We start from the raw sequence: 26,138 nt of genomic DNA on the forward strand, positions 1-26,138 counted from the left end.
CAGCAAGTGAATGGGTGTTTAACAAAATACTGAGAAAGTATCTGATGGGATAGCACTCTGCCATGGTTTTCTAAATAAGTGTAAAAGCATTGTTTCTCCTCTTACCAGGCAAGATCCAGATAATTTCGTTTGGAAGAAAACTGTGAAACGAGGAATCTTAATAATGAAGAAAAGCGTGAGCTCACTCTGTGTCGGCAGCCTGGAGGTAAGAGCGTTTAAACCAAGGTTGTTCAATTGCTGGATGCTTGGACGTGAGTTTTAGGAAGAGATAAAACAGTGGAAAGAGCTGCTCAACTTCCAGTGGAGAGTCTGGCCAACATTTCAAGCTCTGACCCTTTGATGTGATAAATCTGAACATTGGTTCATCTGTCCTCTGATAGTTTGAGGAGAAAATTCAGGTTAACTTTAACTGCATGTAACTCCCTGGGTCGCCTCAGGCTCGCTCAGCTCGTTCCCGTCTAGGGGGAGCAGCCTTCGGCCCCGCCAAACTGGGTAATCAGCTGGTGTGGATGCTGTGTGATGTCCCCGCCTCGCCCAAAAACAGACAGCACACCATATGCGATTAAATGAGTACAATTTATAAAGGTTACTATAACTAAGTGATTAATAACGATACAGTATATATGAAGAGAAAATTAAAGAAAAGGCGCCAAACTTATCAAAGTCCAAACCACTTCGTGCACAACCGTTGGAGCTCAATTACTGAAGTCTTCTGGCCACCATTCGATCCCCTCCGAACTCCTCGACTCGCAGCTCAGGACCCTCCGAACTCCTCGACTCTCCAAACAGCTCAGGACCCTCCGAACTCCTCGACTCTCCAAACAGCTCAGGACCCTCCGAGTGGTCAACCAAGCACATCTAGCTTCAACCCCCCCCCCCCTCCTCGGAGAATCTCCCGGCCTCGGACCCCCCTTTGGGGTCCGATCCTCGCCCAGCTTAGAGCATTGCGTCCTCTCTCTCGACCCCCTCGCGCCGATCTGCCCAAAAGCCCGTCAACAAAAGCTTACAGACTCAGAAGAAAGAAAATTAATCCCCATTTGGTTTACAAAGGAATACCATTCTCGTTATCAGTAAATTAGCATTCCTGCTAGTTAACAAAAAGAAGAAACCCTCTTTACACTCTCCCTCCACCAAATAAAAGTCATGTCCTCATGACTACTAAATAACTCGCCACCTTTCCTGCCAACACACCGGAACCCAAGCACAAACAGGGACATCTCCTCCCCACACAGTAAACCTCACGCCCTGTTTTTCAGGCGCTACTTAGGCCAACTATCTGGGAGTTCCCTAACCCTTCTGAGACCTCCGTACCCCCTCACCTAAACCCTTCAGGCTCGGACACAACTGGGGATACCTTGGGCCCACTACCAACTCCTCTCTCAACCTCTCACTCATGCCTCACACTGCACACAGCTAACCCTCCCCGCTACACCTGACTCAATGGGAGAAGGGCCAAAGGTCTCTTCCTCAATCGAGGGAAAGTCAGCAAAAGGCAGCATGTACCACACATCCAGCACATCATCCATCGAATCTGTATTCTTCCTCATTCCTGTGATCGGTAGCTGCTGTTTGATCTTCTCCAAACGGAAACACGTGGCCTGCACTGCTCCCGCAGTCTCTTCAGCCTCCTGTTCAGTATTCACTGCACTTCTCTCCAGCTTTTTCTTCCTCATGACTTCTTCCAGATCAACTTTCAGGTTTTGCACTTCATTTGAACTGTCGATGGTCATCTTCAGGTTCCCTTCAAGTTTCCGCTTCTCTCTTCTGAGATTCATCTGTAATTTCTTCACCTCCGCAAACTCCCCTCTCCGGGTTCTCAGTTTGCTATTACCCTCAGTCAGACAACTTTCTTCATTCTCTCCAACTTGTAAGTCTTCCGAATGGTTCCAGATCACTTTCTCCAGTCTCTCCGTCTTCATTTCAAACTTGATTCCGTAGAGACAGTCTCTCACGAGCTGCGACCTTCGCCAGCCCTGGCACGTGTCCCGAAAACACTTTAACTCGGTAGTTCTCAGCTGCTCCTGCAACGACCTCACTTCATATTCTCCTGAGGCAAATCCAAATACCAAGAGATCATCCACATACACCAAAACTCCAAACGCCTCCACATCCCCTATGGTCTTCCACCTGCCCCGCAGGAAGGTTGCAAGGGCTCCAGATATGCCCTGTGGCATCTTTTCGGACCCGAAGACTCCTAGGGAACTTATAACGGCCGTCTTCTCCTTGTTGGCCCCACTCATCGGGATCTGGCAACATCCACTCCTCAGATCCAGCACCTTAAACCACTTCACACCACTCAGACAGGCCATCGCCTCTCTGGCCCTCAGGGCCATATTCTGGTCACTGACAGTGCGCCTCTTCAACGCAATATAATCCATACACACGCTGCCTACATCTTCCACGGCTGTAGGGGCCAGTCGCCGCAACCTCTCTCTCTCCGAGGTGTCTTCAGCAGTCAACTCCCCTCCCTTGTGGTATTTCGCAGCGTCCACGAAGAGGGTCTCACCATCAGATACTTCCCCCAGGCCGTACCACCACTGGCTCTTGTTTGAATTCGTTATCAGCCCAATGCTGCTACACACGTCCGCACAAGCAGCTCGAAACCCTGGGTGCATCGACAATGCCTCCAAACAGCGCTCACCCGCCTCCTCCAGGCAGGCCCCCAAGTGCTCCAGCAGGATTTTGGTTCTCTCTAGAACAGAAACGCTGCCCGTCTCAACGGGGTCCGGACACATCAGCATTAACGATTCATGAACCTCAGTCTCCTCCACATTTGCCTCTAAGAACTCCATTTTCACTGACCAACAACCGTTGTCTGGATAATCACCGACACTGGTACCCCGAATCTCCAGTGTCCTCAATGTTGTCAAGGGTAAATGCTTCCAATAACGGTTATGAAACAAACTGTACAGCAACTTAACCGGCGCCCCGGTGCCGAGGATGGCTTTAACTTGACTTCCATCCATCCGTAACAACACCTGTGCGCATGGCCCCTCTAAGCCTTCAGGAATAGGGTCTGCTCCTTTCGGGAGTTCCTTGGTACATTGCTGGGAACGTGCTCCCCCAGAGACCCCAAGCCGTTCCCCACTGGGCCTCCTCTAAGTTTCCCGACACCTCTCGAATCAACGGAACAACTGATCCCCTTGACAGATCCCCTTGGCACCACAAGCAATTTATCTGCCCCCCTAGGCAAAAAAGGATACCCTAAAAACTTCCCACCAATCTCCTGCCACGGATATGATAAGCCCCCCAGCTGCGACATTTGACTTCCAGTCGAACCACACGCATTTTCCCACACTTTCCCAGAACTGGCAGCGGTCACTTCGAGGTAATTGCGCCCGACAGTTCTAACAAAGTCACCAGCCCGCCTACTCAAACTTTCAACCTGTCCCTGTCGCTTTTCCTCAGCCAAGCACTGCCACTCACCCAACAACTGAGGGGTCCGCTCCGCCCACGCTTCCGCCCCTTTAGGGCTGGACATTATTCCAATAACCGGGCGGAGCTCACCACTGCTGAAACATCCCAACCTGTCACTCCTCAATCTCCAAACAGTACGGACAACCCATGGTCCCACCACCATTTCGTCAGCCAACAGAAACCACCCCACCCAGCACACACACCGCGATAACCAGCAATCGCACACCCACAAAGGCACACCAGCTCTTCGCCGCAGACACAATTTAAAGAGGGTGATCACACAGCTTCCACAGAAATCAACCCCGGACGAGCACCCCACAATGTAACTCCCTGGGTCGCCTCAGGCTCGCTCAGCTCGTTCCCGTCTAGGGGGAGCAGCCTTCGGCCCCGCCAAACTGGGTAATCAGCTGGTGTGGATGCTGTGTGATGTCCCCGCCTCGCCCAAAAACAGACAGCACACCATATGCGATTAAATGAGTACAATTTATAAAGGTTACTATAACTAAGTGATTAATAACGATACAGTATATATGAAGAGAAAATTAAAGAAAAGGCGCCAAACTTATCAAAGTCCAAACCACTTCGTGCACAACCGTTGGAGCTCAATTACTGAAGTCTTCTGGCCACCATTCGATCCCCTCCGAACTCCTCGACTCGCAGCTCAGGACCCTCCGAACTCCTCGACTCTCCAAACAGCTCAGGACCCTCCGAACTCCTCGACTCTCCAAACAGCTCAGGACCCTCCGAGTGGTCAACCAAGCACATCTAGCTTCAACCCCCCCCCCCCTCCTCGGAGAATCTCCCGGCCTCGGACCCCCCTTTGGGGTCCGATCCTCGCCCAGCTTAGAGCATTGCGTCCTCTCTCTCGACCCCCTCGCGCCGATCTGCCCAAAAGCCCGTCAACAAAAGCTTACAGACTCAGAAGAAAGAAAATTAATCCCCATTTGGTTTACAAAGGAATACCATTCTCGTTATCAGTAAATTAGCATTCCTGCTAGTTAACAAAAAGAAGAAACCCTCTTTACACGCACAACCACCTTTTCATCACTGAGCAAGTCACTTCATTCCCATCATGACCTCAGTTGAGCACTGGACCCAGTGACCATTCAGGATTTAGGATGCTTCTTGTTGACTATCCCAACACCAAATACAAGATGTCCAAGCCATAATTTTGAGTGAGTGAGTGAGGGAGGGGGGGGGAGGAGGAGGAGGAGGGAGGGAGGGAGGGAGGGGGAGAGGGGAGAGGGGAGAGGGAAGAGGGAAGAGGGAGAGGGAGAGGGAGAGGGAGAGGGAGGGAGGGAGGGAGGGAGGGAGGGAGGGAGAGAGAGAGAGAGAGAGAGAGAGAGAGAGAGAGAGAGAGAGAGAGAGAGAGAGAGAGAGAGAGAGAGAGAGAGAGAGAGAGAGAGAGAGAGAGAGAGAGAGAGAGAGAGAGAGAGAGAGAGAGAGAGAGAGAGAGAGAGAGAGAGAGAGAGAGAGAGAGAGAGAGAGAGAGAGAGAGAGAGAGAGAGAGAGATTGAGATTAACCAGTGCCCCCCCTTTTAATCTGTCTTCACTAATACTTGTTCATTTTCTGCTGAAATAACATCTTGTATTTCTATAGCACCATTAACAACATCTGAGGTGATTCACATGAATATTTCCAAAAATTTGTCTCTGAACAATTGAACAATATGCTGAGTTTCTGCAGCATTTTGTGTGTTGGTTGGTTAATTGGCCTTGGTTAATTGCTTCCGCTATGTAGGGAAATGGTAAAATCAGAGGAGACAATGGGAATGTAGGGAGTTAAGGCTCTGTGGGAAATTAGTAGGGAACAGGATTTCCCTGTGAGCCTGAATGCAGTTCCTTCTATGCCATACACGTATAAGGAAAAAAAAAGCTGGGGCTTCTTCTCAGGAGGGAAAAAGGTAAAAAAAAAAGCGCTAGCTGAATGGCCACTTCCTGTGCTATGCTTCCTAACTCTGAGCTAGTGATGTACAACAGTTCAAAATATTGGACTAACTTCTGGGCGAGAAATCTCAGTCTTGACTAACAACCCGGAGATTCCACCACGGCAGCTGTGGAATTCGATTTAATTAATAACCTGTAATCAGAAAGCAAACTGGTCAATTGTAATGATCACAAAATAATTGGATTTTTGAGGAAGGGCCATCTGGTTCATTCCCTGAGGGGACCGAATATGGTGGCTGGTTAATTCCCTTTGGAAGGGCGAATAAATTACTCACTTGAAGGGCATTTTGTGGGTGGGTAATAATTACCTTAGCAGTGACACTTTAATTCACAGAAAATAAAGAATAAAATAAGTGAGCTGTAGCAATGGGATACCCAGTTTATTGAAGGCCATTCAAATCTCATTGGGAGGTTGGTTGCAGAGTGCAGTATTCCAAGGACGAGGGGAGAAACGTAGTTATCAAAGTGTCAGCCTCCATTTTGTACCTGACCTATCAAACCATCCCTAAACCAACCACTCCCAAAACATGCCTCAACTACCCCTTTCTAGACTTTGATTCTGGTAACAGAACTAAACCTTCCTTAACTTTCCTGGTGGAATATATAACTACGGAGAGTGAAATGCTTCTGAGTTTACTGCTGCTGTATGTGGTCTGTAGGTGGCAGAGTTAGCCCTTGTTTTCTCTGCATGGTTGTGGAAAATTGAAGTTATTTTGCTAGATCAGTTTGTTTTGTTAGAACAATTAATCTGAATGAATAAGGCTACTGTGAACTTTGGAGCCGGAGATTCTCGTGCTCACTCTCTCTGTTTATTTAACAAAGGAGGAAAGTTCATTTGGCCCCTTAAGCCCATCACCTCCATCACATGTCTCACTTCCATTTATCTGCCATGTCTATATAATCCTTTAAGGTGCCTAATAAAATGCGTAAATACCAGTCTTCCAAATACCTCTTCACCCCCAGATTAGTATCTGCTTTTTGGGAGAGAGTTCCGTTGCCTCACTCTCCCTCGTGTGAGGATGTGCCTCCTGACAACATCCCTGGCCAGAATTTGAAGGATCTGCTGCCGCCTTGCTCCCTAAGTAGAAGACAAGGTTTCTCTCCATCTACCCAAGCCCTGATGCAGGGCATTTTGATCCAAAATGTTGACAGTTCCCTCCCACACCCCACCCCACCCCTCACAGACTTTACTCCACGCATGGGTTCGTCCAGCTGATTGTTGCTTCCAGACTCAGCATTCCACCCACACGTCTCCTGTACTGCACCCGAGTGCTTTACTTCTTTATCAGCTTCAACTGGATCACTCCTTCACACATGGAAATACGTACCAAGCTTATAAATTCTTCCTCGCTGTTGATCCATTTGAATTGTATCATTAATCTATTGAATCAGAGCTGTGGTCTATCTACAGCCAGCAATTACATAAACAAGTTTTAAGGCATCTTTAATAATGTGAAACACCTTCAGGTATTTGTAACATTATGCAAAACAAAAATTGACACACAAGAGCGGTGATCAAAATTTTGGCTATTGAGGCGTTTTTGTGGATATTTTAAAGGAGGAGTGATTTAGATGGAAATTCAGCCCAAGGCGTGACTGCCTGTGGTAGATCAATAAAAGGAGTGAATGAGTGAGAGGCTGCTGACGTCTGAGTGGGTTGCAGAGCAGGATAAGGGAGGGGAGAAGCGGTGGAGTGATTTTGAAAGGGAAGCCTGAGGCTCATTGCTAGAACAGAGGTCAGTGCAGGTCAGCAAGAAGGGAATGCCTATTCTGAACTGAACTCCAGGTGGCAGCCCGACCAGGACTGAGCAAAGTGAAGCACCTCATTTCCACTGTCGACCACTGAGAGTTAGCATCCAGGTATAGCAATTAGGGAAGCAAATGGAATGTCGGGCTTTCTTACAAGAGGGATAGTAAACAGAAGTAGAAAAAATCTTGTTGCAACTGTAGAGGACTTTGAGATTGAACCAACATGCAGTTTTGGGTTCATTTTTAACGAGGGGTACACTTGCGTTAGGGACAGTTCAGAGAAATTTTACTAGGCTGATTACTGGATGGAGGGGATGTCTTTTAGACCATAAGACGTAGGAGCAGAATTGACCATTCAACCCATCAAGTCTGCTCTGCCATTCAATTGTGACATTTTTCTTCTCAAGCCTAATCTCCTGCCTTCTCCCGTAAACATTGACACCCTTACGAATGGAGAACCTATCAACTTCTGCTTTAAATATACCCAATGACTTGGCCTCCATAGCTATCTGCAGCAATGAATTCCATAGATTTATCACCCTCTGGCTAAAGAAATTCCTCCTCATCTCTGTTCTAAAGGGACATCTAGGCCTCTTGTCCTAGACTCTCCTACTATTGGAAACATCCTCTTCACGTCCATTTTGTCTAGGCCTTTCAATATTTAGTAGGTTTCAATAAGATTCCCTCTCATTCTTCTAAACTCCAGTGAATACAGGCCCACAGCCATCATATGTTAACCCATTCATTCCTGAGATTATTCATGTAAACCTCCTCTGAAACCTCTCTAACATCAACATATTCATTCTTTGTTACGGAGACCAAACCTGCTCACAATATTCTAAATGTGGTACGACCAGTACCTTATAAAGCCTCAGCATTACATACTTGCTTTTATATTCTGGTCGTCTTGAAATGAGTTTATATTCCAATCCTCTCGAACTGATCTCAATCTGCAAGTTAACCTTTAACAAATCCTGCACTAGGAGTCTCAAGTCCCTTTGCAACTCCAATTTCTGAATTTGCTCCCCATTTGGAAAGTAATCTACACATTTATTCCTACTACTAAAGAGCATCACCATTCACTTCTCTGCACTGTATTGCATCTATCACTTCTTTGGCTGTTCTTCAAAAATGTTCAAGTCATTCTGTAGACTCCTTGCTCGCTCCACCTATCTTTGTATCATCCACAAACTTGGCCACTAAAGCCATCAATTCCGTCATCCATTTCCATCATCAATTCCATCATTATTCTATAGTTGTACCATGGAGAGCATTCTGACAGGCTGCATCACTGTCTGGCATGGAGGGACTACTGCACAGGACCGAAAGAAACTGCAGAAGGTTGTAAATCTAGTCAACTCCATCACGGGCACTAGCCTACAAAGTACCCAAGACATCTTTAGGGAGCGGTGTCTCAGAAAGGCAGTGTCCATTATTAAGGACCTCCAGCACCCAGGGCATGCCCTTTTCTCACTGTTACCGTCAGTTAGGAGATATAGGGTCATGAAAGCACACACTCAGTGATTCAGGATCAGCTTCTTCCCCTCTGCCATCCAATTCCTAAATGGACATTGAACCCATGAACACTACCTCACTTTTTTAATATACAGTATTTCTGTTTTTGCACATTTAAAAAAAATCTATTCAATATACGTAATTGATTTGCTTGTTTATTTATTATTATGTTTTTATTTTATTTTTTTTTCTCTTTCTTCTATATTATGTATTGCATTGAACTACTGGCCCTGAGTTAACAAATTTCACGTCACATGCTGGTGATAATAAACCTGATTCTGATTCTAATATAACGTGAAATGTAGTGGACCAAACACCAACCCCTGTTGAACATCACTATTCATCAGAAGCCAGTCCCACACTTTGCTTTCTACCACACACACTGGTGTCTCTCCTGTAATACCATGGGCTCTTACCTTGTTTAGCAGCTTCATGTGTGGCACCTTCTCAAAATCCAAGTAAACAACTTCCACTGACTCTCCTTTGTCTATCCTACCTGTAATTTCTTCAAAGAATTCCAATAGATTTGTCAGGCAAGATTTCCCCTAAGGAAACCATACTGACTTTGGCTTTTTTTATTGTATGTCTCCAAGTATCCTGAAACCTCATCCTTAATAATGAATTCTAACATCTTGCCAACCACTGAAGTCAACCACTAGCCGGCCTATAATTTCCTATATTTTGCCTCCGTGCCTTCTTAATGAGTGGAGTGACATTTGCATTTGAGGAAAGGTTGTACAGTTGCTCTTCCACTTACTGAAATTTAACAGAATGAACAGTGAGGTGATTTTATTGATACACATAAGATTCTGAGGGAGGTTGGCAGGTAGATGTTGAGAGAAAGTTTTTTTTTACTCCCTTGAGGAATCCAGAAAGGGGAGATATCCTGTAGTTTCAGAATAATTTAAAACAGAGGTGAGGAGGAATTTCTTTTCTGGGGCTTGATAAATCCTTAGAACTCTCTAATTCAAGGACTATGTCACTGAATACTTTCTGTACTGAAATAGACAGAGGTTTGAGCTGTAATGAGGATCAAGCGGCAAGCTGGGGCTGAGGCAGAGATCATATTGGTCAGGACATCACTAAATGGATGAATGAACTTCAGGGTCATTTGGCTGCCCTGCTCCTGATTTGAGGATGATTATCTGAATATAAAACAAATCAGTTTTATGTTGAATCAAATTGATTTGATTTGAGCTAAACTGATTTGTTTCAGATTTGTTTTAGGTGGTTGATTAGTGTATTAAGGGCATTTTGTTCTCATGACCTTGAAATGAGACTCTTCCAGGAGAACTTGCTGAAAACTAAATTCAAGCATTGCCTGTTGGTAAGCTAATAATTTATGTTTTAAGCATGGATCCAGATTGCATTGACTTAAATTCAAAGATGTTTTGGTCTTTTGCCAGTTTTTCTTCAGCGCTTGTATCCTGTTTGCCAAGATTGGAACATGGGACAGAACTTGCAACCAGTATTAACACTGAGTGCAGCGAAAAACTGCATCCACCGTGTCCTATCAAACTCACCAGGAGCAGTCAGTTATGCTCTCTGCAGGTGAGAGAAGGTGAATGGCAGCTCACTTATCTGCTGGGGAACAGTTGTGAGCCTGTGGTCAGAAGGACAATTCCCTTTTTTTGGAATCTACCCAGTTCCCAAACTACTGCCTGGTAAAGTTTGTGGCCTTTTCTTGTGCTAGATGCTAATCACCAGACATACTTTAATTGTCTCATAGAATATTGACATTGCTGGTAAGGTCAGTATTTGTTGTTGAACACTAACAGCCTTTGAGAAACGGAGAATGAACCTTCTTCAACCACTGCCGTTGTACGGTGAAAGTCATCCCACAGTGTAACTATGAGACAGATTCCAGGATTTAAACCCAACAATGACGAAGATTTTGGCATACAATTCCAAGTCAAGGTGGTATGTAAATTGAAGAGTTAGTCATGCACTGCAGCTGTTCTTGGATTTAGGATGGACAGTCAGAATAGTTGAGCTGAGCAGCTGTAGTACATTGTGATGATGTTGCTCGATATAGCCCTTGTGCATTGGAATGGATGGTCAGGCTGATGAATGATGCTCCAGTCAACTGGGCTGCTTCATCCCAGATGATTCACAGACTCTTGAATGTTGTTGGCCCACACACATCCAGGCAAATGAAAGATATTCCATCATTATGCTGACTTGTGCTTCCAAGTGGTGGAAAGGCTTTGGCATACAAAGAGGTGTCTTGGTTCGCCACAGGGTATCTGGCCTCTGACCTGCCCCTGTTCTTTTAACGTGAGTGACTCAGTTGAATTTTTGGTCAATTGAGAATGTTGTCTACCCCTCCTTTCATCTTTTACAGTTTTGCTGAGTTCCAGAAATGGAGATTATGTGATCTTCCAAAGAACATAGTTGAGGTAGTAGAGTGAAGTTGTATTCCAAATAGATCCTCTTTCACCTTAATGATGAGCAGTCAAGTTATGGCCTTGGGCCTGTATTCATCCCTTAATCAATGTTGGCAATTCGAATTATCGGGTCCCTTGTTTCAATATTGTTTGTATTGTGTATATAGACTGAGAATCCTACACCAGAACAGTAATCATATTTCAAAACGTTACTGATTTTCTGTAAAACACTATGGGACTTCCTGGGATTATAAAAAGCACTAGACAAAAGCTAATTAACTTTCCTTTTCCTTGCTAGAATTGCATTTGACCCCGACTGTGCCCCTGTTGTTATTTGAATGACTTTCTTGTGCTTCCTCCGTCTTTGATAATAAATCTGATTGTGACTTGGTGCTGCCTGACTGGATGTGATATCGCGCCTGTGTAAAGTGTTGTCCCAGTCAAGGCTTCTATCTCTCTCAGTTGAATGACTGCAGCCGAGCTATAAACGTTGTCCACCCCCTGACAACAGCTGCCGCTTTGGGCAGTTCACCTGCAAAGGCCTGAATCTCTCTGATGAAAATAACTGCTAAACTCTCACGAGTCTGAACTCTGCAGGGGCCAGCGACCGAATCTTCTCAGGCTAATCGCATCGAGCAATCTTGCCATTCTCACAAGACTGCTGTCATTACTTTAAAAATCAGCTGGTAACCAAATGGTGCAAAATTAATCTGTTCTGCAGTCAGCTGGAGGATTAATTCCTCCCACAGTTTGTAAAGTGTTTGGATTCATGTTATTTTTCCCTCCCCTTCCCCCTATCATTCGTACTCAATCAAAATACATTTAATCTCTTAAACGCAACCCTCTGTGCTGGCCTGTTGTGTGATCTCTTTCTGAGCCACCGCGATTCACTGTCTTGACACGAGTTAGAGATTTTCCTGAGGCTTTGTCTGGGCGGTGCTCCCTCATGCGTCTGACTCAAAACAACCATTCAGAAATCTGTGGGGATTCTAGGGGGCTTTCTCCCTAGAAGATCAGGACATTGCTGGCAAATTCAGTGCTTCAAATACGAGAAAATCTGCAGATGCTGGGGATCCAAAGCAACATACACAAAATGCTGGAGGAAAAGAGTAAACAGTCGGGGTTTGGGGCCGAAGCCCTTCTTTAGGACATTTCAAAAGTGTAACATGCCAGTATTTATTGCCTCTTACTTAAAGGGGAGGGAGAATAAAAATGAGCTGGTTTGGAATCACAGACCAGGTAAGCAGTGTGGAATTCCTCGCCTGCAGAACATCAGTAAGCTGGATCTTTTTAAAAATGACAACTTGGTATTGAGGTAGAGCGTGATCTTGAGGTGCAAGCCCCTAGCTCTCTAAAAGTGACAACACAATAGGGAGGTTTTGTAGAGAAGTTGCATGTCATAGTTGGTTGGGTGGTTGAGTGTAAAATTTGAGAAGTCATGTGGCAGCTGGGTAATCCACTGGTTGGGGCCATTCTGGTCACCACACTACATGAAGGATGCAAAGGCTTTGGAAGGGCTGCAGAAAAATTTCACCAGGATCTTGCCTGAATTTGAAGCTATTAACTATAAGGAGAACTTGGATTGTTTTCATCGGAGCCTGAGGGCATCCTAATCGAAGTAGATACAATTATGAGAGGCATACATAAGATAGCTAGAGGCTTTTTCTGAGGGTGGAAATGTCAAATACTAGACAGCATAGATTTCTGATGACAAGGGGAAAGCGTAAAGGAGATTTCTGATAAGTTTTATTTTACACAAGAGCGTGAGGTACAGGGAACGTTCTGCCGGGGCAGTGGTGGAAGCAGTTGCTATAGCGATGTTTAAGAGTTGTTCAGATAGGCACACGGACAGGCTGTAAGTGAAGGATCAAAGAGCATGTGCAGGCAGACGTATAGTTTAAATTGGCATCATAGTCAACACAAACATAAAGCACTGTAGGGCCTGTCCCTTTGCTGTATGTTCAACATTATAGAGCACAAGAACCGATCCTTTTTGTAACAAATCAGTTGAATTAGGAATCAAGTGCCCTGCTGAACAAATCCCTTCTGTCGACACAGTGTCTGTATGCTGCACGTTCATATATACAGTACATCTGTCTAAAAGCCTCTGGAACCCCCTCCGCTGTATTTCCCTCTACCACCACCACCATGTGATGAACCCACGGGAAGCAAGCAGCCCAGAAGGGGAACCTGGCCAAATACTAAAGACCTGTGCTGGTAAACTGGCTGGAGCTTTGGCGGTCTGAGGTACCCACCTGCTTCAAGCAGGCTTAAGTTACACCGGTGCCCAAGAAGAACGTGCTAACCTGCCTCAGTGACTATTATCCAGGAGCACGTACATCCACTGTTTGAGAGGTTGCTGATAAAACATTAACTCCTGCCTGAGAAGCAACTTAGATCTGTTCCAATTTGCCTACCGGCACAACGGGTCAACTGCAGGTGCCATCTCATTGGCTCTTCCCTCAACCTTGGGACATCTGCACAGCAAAGGTGCATACACCAGGATGCCATTTATTGACTACAGCTTGGCATTCAATACTATCATCCCCTGAAAAGCTAATCAGTAAGCTTCAAGCCTCGATACCTCTTTGTGCAAATGGGTCCTTGATTTCCTCACTTGCAGATCCCAGAATGGCAACAACGTCTCCTCAACGATCTCCATCAGCGCAGGTGCACCATAAGGCCGTGTGCTTAGCCCCCTGCTCTACTCACTTTATACTTACGACTGTGTGGCTAAGCACAGCTCCAATGCTGTATTCAAGTTTGCTGATGATGCCACTGTTGGAGGGAGATTGAAAATCTGACTGGGTGATGCTAAAACAACAACCTCTCACCCAATGTCAGCAAGACCAAGAGGCTGATTATTGACTTCAGGAGGAGGAAAATGGAGGTCCATGAGCCTGTCCTCACAGGGGGATCAGAGGTGGAAAGGGTCAGCAACTTTAAATTCCTCAGTGTTATCGTTTCAGAGGACCTGTCCTAGGCTCAGCACGTAAGAGCAATTTTGAAGAAAGTACAGCAGCACCTCTATTTCCTTAGAAATTTGTGAAGATTTGGTATGATATTTAATACTTTGACAAACTTTGATAGATGTGTAGTGAGGTGTATATTAACTGGTAGTATCATGGCATGGTATGGAAACATCAATACTTTTGAATGAAGAATTCTACAAGAGGTAATAGATACAGCCCAGCCCTCCCCACCAGTGAGCACATCTATACAGAGAACTGTCACAGAAAAGCAGCATCCATCATCAAGGATCTCCACCTCCCAGGCCATGATCTCTTCTCACTGCTGCCATCAGGAAGAAGGTACAGGAGTCTCAGGAGACATACCACCAGGTTCAGGAACAGTTATTACCCCTCAACCATCAAGCTCTTAAACCAGTGGGGATAACTTCAATCATGCCATCACTGAACTGTCCCCACAACCTATGAGCTCACTTTCAAGGACACTTCATCCCATGTTCTGGACATTCATTGCTTATTTTTTTATTTTTCTTTTGTGTTTGCACAATTTTTGTCTTTTGCACATTGGTTGTTTGTCGGTCCTGTTGGTCCTGGTCTTTCATTGATTCTATTGTGTTTCCTGGATTTGCTGTGTTTGCCCGTATGAAAACTAATCTCAGGGTTGTATAGTGGTGACATAAATGTACTTTGAACTACCCAAGACAGCACATTCCAAGTACCCACCAGCCTCTGTATTAAAAACTGCCTCTCACATCTCCCCAGAATTTACTCCCTACCACCCCCCTTCACCTTAAATGCACGCCCTCTAGTATGCATTTCAATGCTGGGGGAAAGAAACTGGATGTCTACTGCATCTATGCCTCCCACAAACATCCATCAGATCTCTCCTCAACATCCGCCACTCCAAAGAAAACAATCCAACCTTGTGCAGACTCCCCGCACAGAACATGCCTTGTAGTCCAGGTGCCATCTGGTAAATCTCATCCTGCATCCTCTCCAAATCCTTAACACCCCCTCCCCCTACAATGGGGTGATCAGAATCAAAAGCAGCACTCCAGATGTGGCCCAGTCAGAACTCTATAAAGCTGCAACATAACTTCCTGACTCCTGAACTCAATTCCTCAGCCAATAAAGTAAAGCATGCCACATGCCTCCCCATTACTGAACCACTGCACATGGCCACTTACAGGGAGCTATGGACTTGGAGCTTAAGATCTGTCGGCACATTAGTACTATTAAGGATATTGCCATTAGCATCCTACTGTCTTGCTACAATTGATCTCCCAAAGTGTAAGACTTCACATTTTGGAGGGTTCAACTCCATCTGCCTTTTCTCTGCCCATGTTTGCATCCGATCTATATCCTGCTCTATCCTTTGCCAGCTTTTCAGCTTCAGCTTTTCTGAGACACAGGAACTGTGGTCTTTTCAATAGTTAAGGGGAATGTAAGCAAGAAGTTTAGTTTAAAAATTTCCAGAGGTTTTAGAATCATGATATCAACAGGTATTCCCATTACCTATGTGAGATAACTTAAGAACTTGAAGGTTAATCACAGCGTTTTTAAACACAGGAACAGGCCCCTTTGCCCAGCTCATCCATGTTAACCTGAAATCTAAATCTTTCTTTTCCATTTATCTGTCCAGTTGTTTTTTAAACATTATAATTGTACCCACCTCTACCACTTCTTCTGGCAGCTCATTCCACATCCCACTACTCTCTTTATGAAAGGCATCTCTCAAGCCCCTTATAAATTTTTTCCCTTTCATTCAAACCTCATTTCCTCTACCCTAAAAAAAACTAACATTGAAGTTTTGTAGCCAAGATAGATCTCTTAGAGTCTCACATGGGAAATCTCTTTGTCCTATTTTGACCTTTCATCAATGAAAACCATTCAGGAGATCATTCAGTCTGTGGCTTCATCCAGTCACATCATGTGTGTGACATTAAGTGACCTTAACTCCTTGAACCCTCAGCCAAACAAGGATCCAGTCATATCCATCTCTCATTGACTTCTGGTGCCAGTGATTAATTATGTGGTTCAAACTGTTTGGAAAATTCATCGGAATGAATAATGCCAGTGTGATAACAGGACACATAAACCAATAGTAAGATATATGACAATTAAACTCTACTTGGGCTTCCAGCCGGGCACAGATATTGATAATATCCGATGTTTTGTTGACAAGCTCTGCTATCTTCATCAGGGAGGAGGCTAAGGCTTGTCTAGTCTAGTGGTATTTATATTCCTGTCATCCATCCCTCCTGATTGAACCTCATCCAATCAGGTTCCTGCTGTCCCACCTTATTTACAATCGAATTCTGGCTCTTACTTAGAGTGAGACTTTTGGTCTTTGTTGAAGTTCTTTTCCTCTAGTTTCATTTCAATGACTTCCTTCACCAGGCAGTCCCAAACCCACTGGCGTGGCACAGTAGTTTTTTGCTGTTGAAGTCAATCCTACGGCCAATGCGAATGCAATGTTCTGCTTCCACCAGTTTCTCTGGGTAACCCAAATGGATACACCTCCTGTGCTCCTTGAGGCAGGTTTCCGCCATGTGTCTGGTATATGAAGAGTTTATTTGTCATATACTCCGGAAAAACACTGGATCCTTTTTCAGTACAATATACGTTTGGCATTACTTCTGTTGAGTTCAATCTCAATAGTCTAGGAGGAATCTGGAATACTTACCCAAGTTAGTTTTGATCTTTACAGCTCCCTTGTATCTAGTTAAGATTTGGACAAGAAGAGACAGAGGCAATCCCTTGATTGAACAGAAAGATGTTCCCCCCCCCCCCCCCCCAGTAACACAACACACCTTTGGTAGTAGAATTGAGAATTTCCTTCTGGATGTGTATGTGCTGGGAAGGGATTGTTTCTGATCACTCGTTCCCAATCTGATGTGCATGACCCTCTTGGTTAGGGGAAGGGTTACCCAGCTGCAGGAATATCTGTATAGCTTTAATAACGTTAAGACAATTTAGATGAGTAGGAATTTTCAGGTTAATCTAGGTTTCTTAAAAGGAGTATCTCATGATGTCACCAGGTATTGATTGTTGGTGGCAGTGGTGGGGAATGAGGGTGCAGTGTGTCAGGCTGCTGGCTGCTGTTTTATAAGCTTCACTTGCCATTACAAGTACTGGGAATCACTGCTTCAGATCATAGACAAAAAAGCACAGAAAGTCTTCATTTACCCTTTAAGTCTGTTGGGCCACTCAGTACGGAATCAGCAATTCCACCACATATAATACGAAAACGGAAGATACGGGAACTGGCAGTGAGTGAGGCAGAGAGAAAGTCATAAACAGAAGAGAATGTGAAGATGCTGGAGCACTTGAGGAACACACACAAAGTGCTGGAGGAACTCAGCAGGTCAGGCAGAATCTGTGGAGGGAAATGAACAGTCAAAGTCTCAGGCTGAGACCTTTCATCAGTCTTGGACCGAAACGTCGACAGCGCTTCTCCTTATAGATGCTGCCTGGCCTGCTGTGTTCTACCAGCATTTTGTGTCTATTTCCAGAGAGAAAACCTTTTCATGTCCATGGACTTTCATCAGACTTGAAGAAAAGTTAGAAATTTTTTGGATCTGGAGAACATGGGAGGAGTCTATGACAGGAGAGATGAAAGTATTAAAAGGTTTGACGGTATAAGGTAAAAGGAGAATGAGCCTAGAAATGACGGATTGTTTGTGAGGACATGTAATTGGTAACAGCAAAATCACTACTGTAAGCCACTGTCAGAGATAATGTGAGTGAGAATTATAATTTGCTCTCTATTTCATTAAACATATTTTCCATATTGCTTTCTCTGTCATTCCCTTCTCTTTTACACAATCTCCCACATCCCCTTTCTTCCTCCTCCTGTTTGTCTCTTACCCTCTCTCTCGGTCTCTCTCCCTCTCCCCCTCTTTCTCTTTGTCGTTGTCTTCTCTTTTTCCTGAAAGAATTGGGAAAGGTGAAAATAAGAGATATGAAGAGAGAGAACAGTTAAGGGAAGGGGGAGGACTAGAAATAGTGAAATGAACAAAGGAGAAAATGTGAATTGAGAACGGTCATTTACCTAACCATGACATTGATTCTCCATTGTACTTCCCACCCTGGCCAGACACTTTCTTCCTACCCTGCTGTATCTCTGAACTTCCTGACAACCCTGGTGTTTTCTGTCTGGATCTGCTGTATTTACATCCAGACATTGATCCCTCTCTCATTCCTTATTTTGGCCTAGAGTTGTAATTTCTGACTGGGTGATCAACTATTGGCTTCATCTCAGGTCTCATTTCCAGCTATCCTAGCCCATTGTTCTGACCTTGACCAGCTGCATGACCATACCTGTAACCAATCTTTGATGTTTGTGAAGCATCTTCCATATTATAGCGAATGAATAGGTTGGCAAATAAATTTGCACAGATTAGATCAACTAATGGCAGTACTGAGTCAGGAAACTAAATGCCCTCTTCTCATTCAGTGAGATGGTTCCATTCCACATTTTTCATGGCAGGAAGGAGTTGAGTCCCAATAATCTAAAATGCAAGTGGTGGTAGTTTAATATACTACATGTACAGAATTGAAGGACTAAATGGCCTCATAATCTGACACTTGCAGAGAGAATGACTTAAGTGTCACCATCTTCACTCCTGGACAACCTCCCAAAAAGATCTTTGCAGGACTGCACACAGCAACCTGTTTGCCGGTACACTTTACTTCCCCGCACCTTCCCCACGACATGAGTCATCAATTTGCCTGTTAGCACGGTTCACCTGCCTACTCAAAGTTGTCTGTAGTTTTGTTGCTTTTAATCCACGGTGTCTATCCCCTGGAGGCTGGATAAGACCAGCAGTCCAATGGGTGTGGAAACCATTCAGCCACAGGCAGTTATTTCCAGAATGCAGGCGTTTGCATGTGTTCGTTTAACTAGCCAGTGTGCTAATGAGTTTTCTCCGCCGCCTGTCATGCCTAGCACTGTTGAAAGTGTTTATACTCCCTATCATGACACATGGCCATTGATTTGTCTGTTAATTAGCTTTTTCACTCATTCTGGGCCGCCCACTCAGTGCTGCCCTATAACCTGAACCAGTTGGGAAACGTCACTGCAACACATCATTGCATCGAGAAGTTTAACCCCTTCAGTACCCACTGGTAATTTGGATTTTTTTTTCACCCGAGCTGATTCAGCAGAGATGGACACTAGCAACTGGAACATGGGCTTGCAATGACAGAAGCTCAGAGACTGTGGCAAAAGTACCAACGGTCCTGTCCTTAATCCTAATCCATTGCCGTGACAGGGTAGAGTGAGGTGCAGATAGGTCGCCTGCACAGGATGAGTTGAGAGAAGGGAGGTAGGAGAGGAGCTGGAAAAAAAATGCATATAACCCTCAGGCTGGGAGAAACCTTGTTCTGGAAATGGACTGATGGGCAGGAGAATGGAAAGAAGACTCCTCTGGTAAATGTGTGTCCCTTAAAGATAGAGATGGGACTAATTGTAAAGAGGAACATGGAAATGTTGGAGGCACTACTCTGTGTTTGATCTTACGAAAGAAGACGTCTGAGTCACAAGAGAATCAAAGATCTGGCAAGAATGATGAACTGAAGGCAATAAGTATTATTTCAAGCAAGGATACTGGAGACAATGGTGAGACTAGAAGCCAATAGATCCCAACTGATCTAAATCCCAGAGTTTTGAAAGAGATCATTGCAGACTGGAGGATAGCAGATGTTACCTTACTATTTAAGAAAGGAGGAAGTGGAAAACAATACAATAACCATCAACCTGTTAACCTAATGTTAATGGTAAGGAAAATGATCCAGGCACAAGATAGAATGCAGATGCTGGAAATCTGGAGCAACCTCAGCCTCTTCATTGGCCGGTCCTGATGAAGATCTCAGCCAAAAGCATTGACTCTTTTTTCTTTCCGTAGATGCTGCCTGGCCTGCTGATTTCCTCCAGCATTTTGTGTGCGTGTTCTCTGGATTTCCAGCATCTGCAGAATCTACAGAGTCATAATGGACCTTTTGGCTCACCACGTCCACTTCTACCTTTGTGGCAATCTACACTAATCCCATTTTGCCAGCATTATGAACATACATTCAGTGGCCATTTTAGTAGGTCCCTCCTGTACCGAATAAAGTAGCCACTGAGTTTATATTGATGCCCGATGCATCACTGGTACCAATTCACCTACCACCAGGACATATATACTAAAAGGTGCCGGAAAAAGGTCAGTGACACATTGTAGGATCCCGTCTACCCTGCTTATGGAATGCTTCTCCCACTCCCATCAGAAAAGAGGCTTCACACCATCCATGCCAGGACCACTAGACTCAATAACAGTTTCTTCCCCCAAGCTATCAAGCTGATGAACACTTCCACCTATTAACCCCCCACCATCATTCTATACTGTACATTCATATCACCGAATATCACTTTGTGTATCTAACAGCTACTTGTACATTGCATTTTATAGGATTGCTTTTATATTTATATTTATTGTTTTTTGTGTTATTGTGTTATTTTATGCTGTATCTGATCCAGAGTAACAATTATTTCATTCTCCTTTACTCTTGTGTACTGAAGAATGACAATAAACTACCTTCAATCTTGAATCTAGAGTGCGGCTACCCAAACTGAACACAATACTCCAAATGCAGTCTACCAGTATTTTGTAATTTCTTTCTTTCTTTTTCAATCTTTTTATTAAATTTCATATATAAAAAAAAACAACACAAAATAATGAATAGATTACAGATTCAATAAACTTGAGATTACATTAGTAATAGGATAATAATATCCTATTAAAACATCCATCAACAAAAGGTACATAAATCAATCAAGTCTATATAAATATATATGAAAAACAAAAATAATCGTCGAAAAAAGAAAAAAAAAAAATTGAAATTATATATGAGAAAAAATATATATTGAAAAAAAATACTAAACTAAAACTAACATGGGCAATAATAGCACTTTATAAATATATAAAGGTGTCAAGAAAAGAACTCCAGAACTCCATACCTGAACAAGTATAAGTAGAGAAAAGGATCTGAAATAAGCCAAATTAATTCATATGAAAGTGTCGAATAAATGGTCCCCAGGTTTCTTCAAATTTAATTGAAGAATCAAAGATAGTGCTTCTGATTTTTTCCAAACTCAGATAAGAAATAGTTTGGGAGAACCACTGAAATGTAGTAGGAGGATTTACTTCTTTCCAGTTTTGTAATATAGACCTTCTGGCAATTAATGTTACAAAGGCAATCATTCGTCTGATTGAAGGGGAAAGCTGATTGCCATCTTCATTTGGTATACCGAAAATTGCAGTAATAAAATGGGGTTGTAAATCGATATTCCATACTGAGGAAATGACATCAAAAATGTCCTTCCAATAGTTATGTAAAGTGGGACATGTCCAAAACATGTGAGTCAATGAAGCCACTTCTAAGTGACATCTGTCACATTGAGGATTAATATGCGAATAAAATCGGGCAAGTTTATCTTTAGACATATAAGCTCTATGTACAATTTTAAATTGTATTAAAGCATGTTTAGCACAAATAGAGGAGGAATTAACCATTTGTAAAATTTTTTCCCATTTATCTGTTGATATATTACATCGAAGTTCTTTTTCCCATTCTTGTCTAATTCTATCCGATATTTCTGGCTGTATCTTCATAATCATGTTATAAATAAAAGCTATTTTGTAATTTGTCAATGTTTCATCCCAACTTTTATATTCTATGCCCCAAGTTATAATCCTTCACTATATATTGCAAGCACACCATATGGCTTCATCACAACTCTATTGACCGGCATTGCCACTTTCAGGAAACAATGGACTTCCTCTAAAGTATCCAAGGTCATTACCATTACTTACTGCCCTTCCATTTTCTGTATATGTTGTACCTCTATTTGGCTTCCCAAAATGCATTACCTTGTACTTGTCTGGATTAAATACTCTGCCAGTTCCCCATCCAACTTTCCAACTGATTTATGTCCTATGACCTTGGGTCTTTGATCGGTTTTGTCCACTTGCGTTCAGGTTGGGTTGTAATTTTACGTGTGGGTGGATCACTGGGATATGAGGCTCTTCTCCAGTGTATCCCTGTGTGCCATTGACATAATGGGAATAACGAGGTTTGTGAAACGCTTGGCTGGAGGGGCTCCCTCTAGGCGTAGGCTGGAGGTTTCATGTGGAGGGTAAAGTCTTGGGAGGGTAACAAGCTCAGAGAGTGAGAAGAAGCGGAGGACCAGAAGTGGTGAGGGTCTGCCAAAGACAAATGCAAACTGGTGCGTAGGTGGGTAAAAAATGAGGAAGTGAGGTGACGAATTCCCAGTTGGAGTGAGGGTGCTGAATCAAACTCAGAGTTCAGGGTCTGGACACATATCTGGTGATGGATTAGCGGGCTGCCTTCGTAAAAGGACGCAAGTCGTTCACCTATGGCACTATCTATCAGTTTTCATCATGCCCTGTATTTCAACTGGTGACCTCAGATGTTAGCCCAGTCCTAGAATCACTAACCTATAATTGTCAACTTGGTGGAAGTCTTCTAATGTGTGAGTGCATGTTGTTTTCACAGCTTTTATCCTGCAAAACATCCTTCAGTGTCGTGTCGTACTAGAGATATTTCTTGGCACCACTTCCATTTTCCTCCAAGTTTCTGGGAATCTACTTCATTTCCTTTTCTGACATCACCCGGAGGTTCGGATAATTAGCAATGTATTGCTTTGTATGTGCAATAATGCTCTGTGCACTCTGACCTACGGTTCATCGGGAAGCTTTTCCATTGCTAGTGCGGATCTTGTTTAAAGTGTGCAGAGAGGATATCTGTGTGGGACAACTTGGTGTCTGACATGACCCACTGTTCTCTCACCAGACTGCGACCAACCTCAACGACAGCAACTTGCATTCAAAAGCAACATGATTGTGTGTTATAATCAATGGGAGGAGCACCATAAGATCTAGGGATGTTGTTTAAAGAGTGATTAAATCACGCAACCTTTCTTTGACCTATGAGGGAGTTTATCAGAGGGCACCACAGTAGCGTAGCCGTTAGCGCGACACTCTCACAGCTCAGGGGTGTTCCCGAGTTCAAATCCGCTGCCATTCTGTAAGGAGCCTCTGTGGGTCCTCCCCGTGAAATGCATGGGTTTTCTCTGGTTTCCTCCCACAGTCCAAAAATGTGCTGGGTAGGTTAATTGGTCATTGAAAATAGTCCTGTGATTCGGTTAGGGTTAGTCGTTTTTGTCAGGGCTTGTCAGGGCACCATGGCTCGAAGGACTGGAAGGCCAACTCTGCCTATATTGCCAAATAAATAAATAGCATCTTAAAGCAATGTGGGGGTGGGGGGGGGCGGGTTAGAGTATGGTGAAACTTCAGAGCTTAGGGCATTAGCAGGCAGCTGTCGATCCCAGGGGGTCATGGGTTTGCACCCCTGCTGGACTGTGCCCTCTCCGGGGCACAAGCCTGGGCGGGACGATTTGAAGAACCGGCTGTTGCCCATGCAGCGGGTTCCCCCTCTCCAAGTCACTGATGTAGTCCGAGGGAAGGGCAAGCGCCGATTCAGCTCGGCACCAGTGTCGTTGCAGAGGTTGCCACGGTGAAGTTGTAAACAACATCAAACTGCCTTGGGGACCCCAGCTCCGGATTTCTTCCTCAGGGTTTACTCCCGAAGCCTTTCCCATGGGTGGGTATGGCCACAAGGCAGCGGAGGATTAAAATCAGAGTTTTCCTTCTCCTAGGCGGGCTGCCGTCCAAGGCTGACAAACCTCACCTGCCCGAATTAGGGCATTAATAGCTAAATATAGGAGCCTCCAGCTGTGATTTAAAGTTGGGGGTGCATGAGGGGTGGAATTGGAGCAAAGCTGTCTCAGGAAGTTGTGGGCTGGAGAAATTCAAGTTCAAAGTTCAAAGTACAGGGTAGATTTACAATCGAAGTATGAACATGTACTACCCCGAGATTCATTTGCTTGCATTAAAAGCAGAACAAAGAAATCAATGAAAAGCCACCGACAGACAACTAATGTGTAAAAGAAGACAAATGGTACAAACACAAAAAGCAAACAGTGACAGTAAGTAAATAAATAAACAAATGATAGATAAATAAATAGATAGCCAATACTGAGAACATGAGCAGAAGTACTTTGAAAATGAGTCAGTAGGTTGCAGAATCAGTTCAGTGTTGAGTTGAGGGAAGTTCAGGAGGCAGATGTTTGGTGGTGTGGGCAGCAGCGAGAAGAGGGCGCAGCCTGGATGGTGAAGGTCTTCGTGGATGCTGCTTTCCTGGGGCAGCACTCCTTGTAGATCTCTGAATGGTGGGGAGGACTTTGCCTCTGATGGACTGGGTTGTCTCTGCTATTTTTTGTAGGCTTTTCCATTCTTGCGCCTTTGCGTTTCTATAGCAGGCTGTGATGCAACCGGTCAGGATACGCTCCCTCTGTGCATCTGTAGAAGCTTGTCAGAGTTTTAAATGACATGTGAATCTGTGCAAACTTCTGAGAAAGTAAAGGTGCTTGTCGTGCCCCCTTTTGTAATGGCAGCTGGCTCCCGGACAGAGGTGGGGAACGGGACAAGGTCAGCAAGGCATTTGGAACCAGGGTGAGAATGAGGGTCCACTGAAGCTCAGTGAGCACGTTGGTTACTGGATGCACTGGACTTGGTCAGAGTGTGTTGGATAAGCACTCAAGATGGGAGGTTGGCTAACGGATAACTAGAACTATCAGATCTAAAATTAAAAAAGGCATAAGGAAATTAGTAGGAATATCATACCTAAGAGAGCACCTGATCTTTTTGCCCTTTATAACTGTTAAACAGTGCCTGGTACAGATTCATTGCCGTATGTTTAGATGATGTATCACTCTTCCTAATTTTGAATTTAAATAGATTTGATTAGGCACACAGAAGAGGTCACTTTCCTCTTTTGACAAATTGCTGAGAGATGTGAGTCATCTCAAATATTGCTGGAGTTATCTATTTTTCCTGCTTGCAGGTTCTCTCGGCAGTTAATTGGGTTGTAAATGGATTAAAATGGAAATGATCGAAAGGTGAGGTCTATCAAAGACATTGATTTGCAAAGCACCTTCCTTCCTTTGCCTGTCTGTCCAATATTCTTCCTTAATTCCTGAGGCCAGATAGTGAATGCAGTCTGATCAGTTCATCCAGAGAAGGCATCACATCAAGATTCCCTTCTGTCACCCTCAAGGGGGTTGTACTGAGTAATTGGAAATCTGTCCGGTTTTCCCTCTCCACCCAACCTATATTTCTTTAGAAGTAAGCATAAGATGTAATGGCCATTGATCATACTGTTGTTTTTGGGATCTTGTGTGTGAATTAGCTGCCTTATCTCCTACTGTGGAAAAGTGGCTTCATTTAAAGTGTTTTTTTAAATTATAAAATACTTTCTGCTCCTTCTTCCCCTACCTAACTGTCTTTGATCAAGGGATGAGTAATGTCTTTCCTCCTCTTGTTTGGGGCAAATTAGCAGAATCCATGTGCAGCGTCGGGCTTTAGCACCTGCAGTGCTCTCCACCACAGAGGAATCAATGGGCCATGTCGGTGGTTAAGTTCCCAGATGTAAAGCCTGGGCTCTGAACCATTATCAAGAAGTAGGAGTTTGAATCCCATTGGAACAGTCGGGGAGTTTTAGTTCAAATAATCAGCTTTAATCTCAGATGGATTTAACTGCAATATCTGAGAAGTTAGTGCTCTGCGATCCTTCAGGAAAAAGATCTGCCATTATTACCTACTCTGGCCTGGAGGAAAATACCAACCCCCAATCCGTTTGACTCTCAGCTATCTCCCCGAGTTCAAGGGCAATTAGGGAAAGCCAATAAGTGACAGAATTACCAGTGAAGTCCTGGTCCTATGAAAGAAGAAAACAATCGATTTGCAATCATCTGATCCCAGTAGGAGTCTGGTTCTCTCCAAGGCTCAATCAGCCTGCCTGTGTTGAGTCAGTTCCTGTTAATGATTAAACTTCTGCAAATGTGTTTTCTATTACTAATTACCCAGCGATGGTGTGACCCTGAAGTTTCTGCTCATTCCAGTTGGTAAAAGGAATTGAATTGCAGGCCAAGACACTCTCACTCACCAACCTATCAGCAAATAGTAAGACCCAGAAGAGCTGGAATTCTGGTTGGAATGCCAGAGAAGGAAGAGTACAGTATAATTTG

At 44.1% G+C, this 26,138-nt stretch overlaps 1 protein-coding gene across 1 annotated transcript in view; it reads left to right on the forward strand.

The window, feature by feature from the left end:
* Positions 1 to 26,138, forward strand: part of LOC132406148 (cAMP-specific 3',5'-cyclic phosphodiesterase 4C-like) — a 283,893-nt gene that overhangs the window by 31,335 nt on the left and 226,420 nt on the right. The window contains exon 3 of the mRNA XM_059991408.1: positions 109 to 205. Within this exon, the coding sequence (XP_059847391.1) occupies positions 164 to 205 (42 nt within the window). The 5' untranslated portion in view covers positions 109 to 163. The remainder of the gene's footprint in view (positions 1 to 108; positions 206 to 26,138) is intronic.

The sequence above is a fragment of the Hypanus sabinus genome, chromosome 16 (genome assembly GCF_030144855.1).
Source record: "Hypanus sabinus isolate sHypSab1 chromosome 16, sHypSab1.hap1, whole genome shotgun sequence".
Classification (NCBI taxonomy): Eukaryota; Metazoa; Chordata; class Chondrichthyes; order Myliobatiformes; family Dasyatidae; genus Hypanus; species Hypanus sabinus.